General features: G+C 36.3%; 2 protein-coding genes across 2 annotated transcripts; both read left to right on the forward strand.

The window, feature by feature from the left end:
- LOC18779477 (cytochrome P450 71A25) lies at positions 302-2,813 on the forward strand. Its single transcript, XM_020561664.1, has 2 exons — positions 302-1,231; positions 1,950-2,813. Exons 1-2 carry the CDS (start codon positions 302-304, stop codon positions 2,562-2,564), a joined length of 1,545 nt encoding a protein of 514 aa, XP_020417253.1. The 3' UTR covers positions 2,565-2,813.
- LOC109948513 ((-)-alpha-pinene synthase-like) lies at positions 4,567-7,084 on the forward strand. The gene is made up of 7 exons (XM_020561662.1): positions 4,567-4,724; positions 4,833-5,112; positions 5,210-5,585; positions 5,672-5,893; positions 5,967-6,105; positions 6,191-6,439; positions 6,548-7,084. The coding sequence occupies exons 1-7, from the start codon at positions 4,596-4,598 to the stop codon at positions 6,842-6,844; spliced, it is 1,692 nt and encodes a 563-aa protein (XP_020417251.1). The 5' UTR covers positions 4,567-4,595; the 3' UTR covers positions 6,845-7,084.

Genomic DNA, 7,733 nt, shown 5'->3' on the forward strand with positions numbered 1-7,733 from the left:
CCAATATGTCATGCTGGCCTCGATTGGTTTTACTTATATTCGTTTTTATTATTAGTAAGGTGTTTTATTTTATAGAGCATCCCAACAAAAACATATTCTTTTTTATTATCCAATAATTATTATTAATTCCTGCACACAGAATAATAAAAAAATCATTAATTTATTATTTTTTTAATAGGTGTTCACCTGATTTTTTTCATCCAAAAAGCCCGGGGTGATCTTATATATAGAGCACCCTACAAACTTTTTATTTGTCAAGCACAAACACAACACCACCTAAATAATTAAGAAGTGGAAGAAGATGTTAAATCTCCTGAATGAAACCTTCTCAAGCTTGTTGCAACCTTTTTCCTTCAAGTATTTAGCACTTCTTGCAATTTTCCTCATCCTTATATACAAATGGTTCTCCACTTCCGCAAACTCATCACCACCTTCTCCACCAAAGCTCCCCATCATTGGAAACCTTCACCAACTAGGCCAGCACCTTCAGCGCTCTCTTCAAACCCTAGCTCAACGCCACGGGCCGCTCATGCTCCTCCATTTCGGAAGTGTGCCGGTCCTTGTGGTCTCCTCAGATGAGACTGCCCGCGAGATCATGAAAACCCATGACATCACATTCGCCAACAGACCCAAGAACACCTTCTTCAAGAAGTTTTGCTACAACTTCAAAGACGTGGCCTCGGCTCCTTATGGTGAGTATTGGAGGCAGATGAAAAGTATATGCGTCTTAAATCTCCTTAGCAACACAAGGGTTCGTTCTTTTCGTGCCGTAAGAGAAGAGGAAACTAAATCCATGATCGACAATATAACTAAGCACTGCTCCTCATCCCCCTCCTCAGTATCATCAGCGGTTAATTTAAGTGAAATGCTCGAGACGCTTACGAATGATGTTATCTGTAGAGTGGCTCTTGGGAGGAAGTACAGCGATGACGGGGAACGTGGGAGGACGTTTAAGAAGCTTGCCGGGGAGCTGACGTTGGTGATGTCGCGTATCCATATTGGAGACTATATCCCATGGCTTGCCTGGATCGCCCGTCTCAATGGTTTGGACGCCAAGTTTGACGATCTGGCTAAACGGTTCGATGAGTTTTTAGAAATAGTTGTTCAAGAACATATGGATGAATTTGATGGTCTTACCAAGAATGAGGACCAAAAGGATCTTGTGGACGTTCTGCTTTGCCTTCAGGCTGATTCTCCTATTGATAGAGTTAGCATCAAGGCTGTCATCTTGGTAATTAACTCTCTCTCTCGCTCTCTCTCTGTTACATTACATGCATAGTGGTGTTGGATTGCCTTATCTTTTTCACGATAGTAATGCTAGAATTACTCAGTTTGTTCAAAGAATGATGTTAAATTATGCTTGTTATGTGATCGTATCTAAAGAAATAAATAAGTTTAACAACAATTGAACCATATCTGAAATTTTTTAGTGTCAAACTTGTGCTAGCCTGCCAAGAAACACAAAGAAAAAGATGTGTTGTGTGACAAGAGACTAGTAATATATTAAAAAGAAAATATTTTGTAAAAACCTAATATAAGTCAAACATTTTGGATTAACGCGGTTTATTTTAAGGCTTATTTATTGATGTGCCCCCTATGCTGTACCGAAAATCTCAATTTGTCCCATACAGTTTCAACTGAGTCATTGTGCCCCCCTGTCCCTTCATTTTGCGTCTCACGTTCCCTCATTCCTTCAATTTACTCAATTACCTTTAACTTGCTGACATGACATAGGTGTTTTAGTAATTTGACATATTTATTTGAAGCATGAGCATTTTCAGCGATTTTGAATATTTCATTTTTAAGGCCTTCTACCTATATATATATATATATATATATATATATATATAAAACACGTGGGGTTATTCCTAATGAACCCCAATTCTTTTGGGTTTATATCTAATTTTTCATTAATTTTTAATTGATTTTTTCCGTTAAAATTCTTGTAGGATATTTTTGTCGGTGGCACTGATACCTCATTCACACTCCTAGAGTGGACAATGTCCGAGCTTTTAAGGCATCCAAGAGTCATGGAAAACTTGCAGAATGAGGTGAGGGGGATAGTGGGCAAGAAAACAGACATAATTAGAGAGGATGATTTGGTTGGAATGCACTACTTGAAGGCAGTGATCAAGGAGACTCTTCGCCTACATCCTTCAGTTCCATTGCTATTGCCCAGGCTATCGACCCAAGATGCACAAATAAATGGCTACGACATTAAAGCCAACACACAAGTTATAGTGAATGCATGGCAAATTGGAAGAGATCCCAAGTCATACAACAAGCCAGAGGAGTTCGAGCCAGAAAGGTTCTTGGACAGTGCCATAGATTATAAAGGCAATTACTTCCACTACATTCCATTTGGGGCTGGCAGAAGAGGTTGCCCAGGAATTCAGTTTGCCATGGCTGTCCAAGAGATTGCTTTGGCAAATTTAGTGCACAAGTTCAACTGGGCGCTGCCCGATGGCACAAGAGGGGAGGACTTAGACATGACTGAATCTAGTGGAACAAGCGTTCGTAGAGTATATCCTCTTAAAGTTGTTCCTATTCCATATTCGGGCTAATATAGTGTTGGTGTATCCGAATTGGACCTCCTTTATTCACAGAAAATAACAAATTATAATATCTTGCGCCATTATTTGGTAATAAGAAATTGAAATAATGTTTAGGTTTTATGTTATTATTAATATAAATATGTATTAAGACAAGTGTGTGGAACTGCTTGTGGGCTCACTGACTATCGAGTTGTTAAAATGTCCATGGTTTGGTTTCCCAGGAAAGGATTTTCTAATAAACTCTCAATTTGGCTTTTATTTATTTATTTAAAGGATATAATTAAAAAAAAGACGCGATAAACGCATAATTACCATAATCACAATAATGTGAGAATTGGTTATGATGCGCAAAGAAACATGTGCAAATTATTAAAATAGTTATGCATATAATTGTTATAAATATAAATATCAAATTATATACATGTGAAATTCTACTTCTTTTTCCAGACCAAAGAAAAGAAAAGAAATTCTACTTCTTTAAAAAACAACTTGTAGAGACATTATAAATATGAAATACTGTAGCATATAATCATTATGTTGTTTGCATCATGGTGGGGATAAGGTGTTTGAGAGGAATGAAAGTGGTAGGGGGTTTGAATTCCTTGTGTGTGCGTGTTTTAAGTCTTTATTTTTTTTTTATTTTTTACCGGGTTGATAGGTATTACACGGGTTGACACGATCCGTCGAATTTTTATTGTGCGGGTTCGTGTAGTATTTTTTCCTTGTGGACTTCGAATTGTGTAACGAATTGTATCGAAAATTGCGACCACTAGCGGATCTACATAAGCGCAAGGAGGTGCACTTGCACCTCCCTTCGTCGGAAAAACAATTGTAGGTGCTTCAAACTGCCCATTTGCTCAACTGGTGTACAGATTACCTTATTTCCATTTTCAACATTTAAGTAAATGTCTTTGTCATTTTACTTTAATTTATTTTTATATTACTCCATTTACTTAAGTTTACAATGTAAATAAGGAAGTACCTCCCATTTGGATTCAAATAAAAATACTAGAAAATCAAATTCATATCAAATCAAAATATGAAAAATCGGTTTTAGTGCAAAATACGATTTAGGCTAAAAATGATGGCTCATTAAGTCAATATATACTTCATACTAAAATCCCATAAAATCAAGTTTTCTTATTTAATGTGTAAGGAATAAAAGCCGCCAAAAATTATCTTGAGAAAATGATTATTCCGAAAAACTATTTCTCATACTTAATCAATTTTGCACCTCCGCTAAAAATTTTCTATGTCCGCCACTGATTGCGACCCCTAACTAAGGTCGCCCTAGAAATAAATTCATATATGTATTTGTAAGAAGTTCTACGCTAATTTGAAATGTATGTACTGCATATATATCGCCACTGGTCCAACAAATGATGTTCGTAGTTTGATCATTGTTTTGTTCATATGCCACCACTGGTCCAAACACAAAACGCACTAAAGCCCAACCTGAGACTGCAAACAAAGATAAAAGGCCCATTCAGAAAAAGACATTAAAATACACCCAAAATGAGAAAAAGTAACCTGAGATTGCAAACAGTAAAATGCAGCACAGAAACACCAAACGAGGCCTATAGGAACACCGTCCAAACTCATTGCCTATAACATATATTACATATGATACATGTGTTATATTACAGTGGTGACATTTGTGAAAAAATACATTCATGTTTCCCAATGGTCGGTGGAGGGTCACTGGTCGCTCAAAACATGGATGCATATATATATATATGCTGCAAAGGGACAAACGATAAACATGTGCTGCAAATCTGGCCAATGGTCGGTGGAGGGTCACTTGAGGTTACAAAAGATATCCCACAAATATGCTTCGACCCGCATTGAACGCTGGACCATTCGTTGAAGATAAAAGTACATCGAACCCATATGAAGTTTTACCATGAGCAAACAAGTTACTCATTCTGCATTTGTGCTGTAAGCCAATAGTTCCATCCCTTCCCTATATATACACATGAGTATATGAACAATACTTGCAGAGCAAAAAAGATCTCTGACATTTTTACACAAGTACAAATCATGGCTCTAGAAGCTGGTTCAACAGCTCAATCACAAAATTCTAAGGCTGATCAAATTGTTCGACGGACAGCAAATTACCGCCCGAGCATTTGGGGGGATCAGTTTATGAATTATGTTTCAGAAGACATTGTAATTTATATATCATACAAATTGTTTCAATAACTTAATGCATGTTTCTCTGTTTTGTTTCAAAAGAAATTTGACATGTATTTTGCTCATTCAATTTTGTGGATGCAGATAACTTATGCCCATAAGCAACAAGAAGTTGAAGAACTGAAACTAGCAGTGAGGAGGGAAGTGTTCACAACCAGTGCAGATGATTTTTCAAATCAGATGAAGCTCATTGATGCAATCCAGCGCCTTGGCGTGGCGTACCACTTTGAAAAGGAAATAGAAGAAGCACTGGAACATATATATGCTGCAAATAATTTCCATGATGATGATGGTGATGGTGACCTATACAATGTTTCCCTTGGTTTTCGGCTACTAAGACAACATGGACATAATGCTTCATGCAGTAAGTTATTAGAGAAATTAATGTAACGAGATTGAATTTGGCAAAAATTATTTCTTAATATTTACGTGTTATATGTTCATTTGCTGCAATCGAGCAGGAATATTCAACAAGTTCAAAGAAAGTAAAAATGGAGGCTTCAAGGAAAGCTTAATCGCTGATGTGCCGGGAATGCTAAGCTTTTATGAAGCAACGCATTTGAGGGTGCATGGCGAAGATATACTAGAAGAGGCTCTTGTTTTCACGACAAAACATCTGGAGTCGGCAACAACCCATGTAAGCTATCAATTGGCAGAACAAATAGCTCAAGCCCTAGAGAGACCGCTCCGAAAGAGTCTCGAGAGGTTATGCGCCCGTCGGTTCATGTCCATCTACCAAGATGAAGCTTCACATAATGAAGCTCTATTAAAACTTGCCAAGTCAGATTTCAATCTTGTTCAGTCTTTACACAAACAAGAGCTCAGTGAAATTATTAGGTAGGTTATCTTTTAATTATGTGAGATTAATTACGAACACCGACTGTAATTAAGTTAGTAACTCACTAATTAATGCCGTCAATTAGGTGGTGGAAAGAACTAGACTTTGGAAGGAAGCTGCCTTTTGCAAGAAACAGAATTGCGGAGTTATACTGCTGGATTTTGGGGGTCTATTTTGAGCCCCAATACCTTGTTGGAAGAAAATTTCTCACAAAAATTATTGCCCTGATGTCTGTAATGGATGATATCTATGATGCATTCGGTACATTTGAAGAACTTGAGATCTTTACGGAAGCAATTCATCAAAGGTTTGAAATTATTTATTTAAAAAAATTGTTTTGTTTATATGCTTCAGATGAATATGGTGTATGCAATTTACAGATGGCATGCCAATTGCATGGATGGACTGCCAGACTACATGCAAACATTCTTCCATGCGCTTTTGAATGTTTTCAATGAAATTGAGGAGGAGATGGTGAAGGAAGGAAGAGCATACCGAGCTCACTATGCAAAAGAAGCGGTATGTTAATTAATTAAAGAAACACAGAGTTTATTAATTCACTATTACAATTAATTTACATAATATTTATGTCCCACATATGCAGTGGAAAACTATTACCAAAGCTTACTTTGATGAGGCCAAATGGTTCCACGAAGGATGCATCCCAAGCATGGAGGAGTATATGCGTGTTGCTGCAACTTCTGCTGCTAGCTTCGCACTTTCAGCTACATCTTTAGTTGGCATGGGAGATATTGTAACCAAGGAGTCCTTTGAGTGGTTGTTCAATGACCCTAAAATTCTTAGAGCTTCCAATATCATTGTTAGGCTCATGGATGACATCGTGTCGAGCAAGGTACACAGAAACTACGTACTAAATTGTGTTACATAACTTAGGTCTCTCAATTCATAACTATTTCATCACTTAGATTCTTTTTTGGGATTCTGGATTCCATTTTTGCAGTTTGAAAAAGAGAGAGGCCATGTTGCTTGTGCTATTGATTGTTACATGAAGCAATATGGGGTCTCAAATGAGCAAAAGATAATTGATGTCTTCAACAAACAAATTGTAGATTCGTGGAAAGATATCAACGAGGAGTTCCTTAGACCAACTTCTATGCCGATGCCTATCCTTGAACGTATTGTTAATTTAACAAGAGTGGTGGATCTCCTCTACAAAAAAAATGATGGCTACACACATGCTGGAAAAGTGATGAACGATTGCGTCGCTTCGTATTTTATTGATCCGGCACCAGTATGAGCCTATGAGTTGGATTATGAGAAAGAACTAGCTGTGCTTTATTTTCTCTGTGTGAATAATATGACCTAATGGCTTTGAGTTAGCCGTAGTGTCAGTTTAGTATTGTTGTACTTCAAAAAAAATTGTTTATCTTGAGAATAATCAATTTTGAAATAAAGCAGTTGAGTGTAGTGAAACTGTTTTGAGTATAAACAACACTGTCAAAGTGTTTGGTAAACTTTTATGTAGAATTATTGTGGTTGTGTATAGTAAGTGTTATTAACTTATTTGAGTGGCAAGAAGAAAACTAATTTTTACTACATACCGTTAGATATATATATATATATATATATAAATTATCAAAGAGAATTTGAAAGAACCAATTATATTATGGAGCTTTAGTAATATACCCAAAATAGGACTGGAAATTATAAAAAAATCCCTATATATGGAATAGACTTTAGAAACATACCCAAAAACCATTTACTATCTAAAAAATGAGTATTTAAGTTCCTATAAATTACATCTCTGCCATTGATTAACTTAAAACAATCCAAATACAAAAAACTCAAAAAAACCCAAAATAAGCCCAGCAAGCCTGAAGTACATTGTTAATACCATGTCATAGAAGTGTATTGTTAATACCATGTCATAGAAATACATTGTTAATATCATGTCATAGAAGTACAATGTTAATATCATTTCATAGAAAAACATTGTTAATACCATTTCATACAAAAAACTCCATAAAACCCAAAAGAAGCCAACTAAGACATCTGATATCCTTTGCAAAAACCACCTCCAATTGTCCATAGTTTCACCAGAAGCAATCGCAAAGGTCTTCTACAAGAAGAAAAAAAAGTACATTGTTAATACTATGTCATAGAACTATCTTCCTAGTGAAAATCAC

This window comes from Prunus persica, chromosome G4 (assembly GCF_000346465.2).
Source record: "Prunus persica cultivar Lovell chromosome G4, Prunus_persica_NCBIv2, whole genome shotgun sequence".
NCBI lineage: Eukaryota > Viridiplantae > Streptophyta > Magnoliopsida > Rosales > Rosaceae > Prunus > Prunus persica.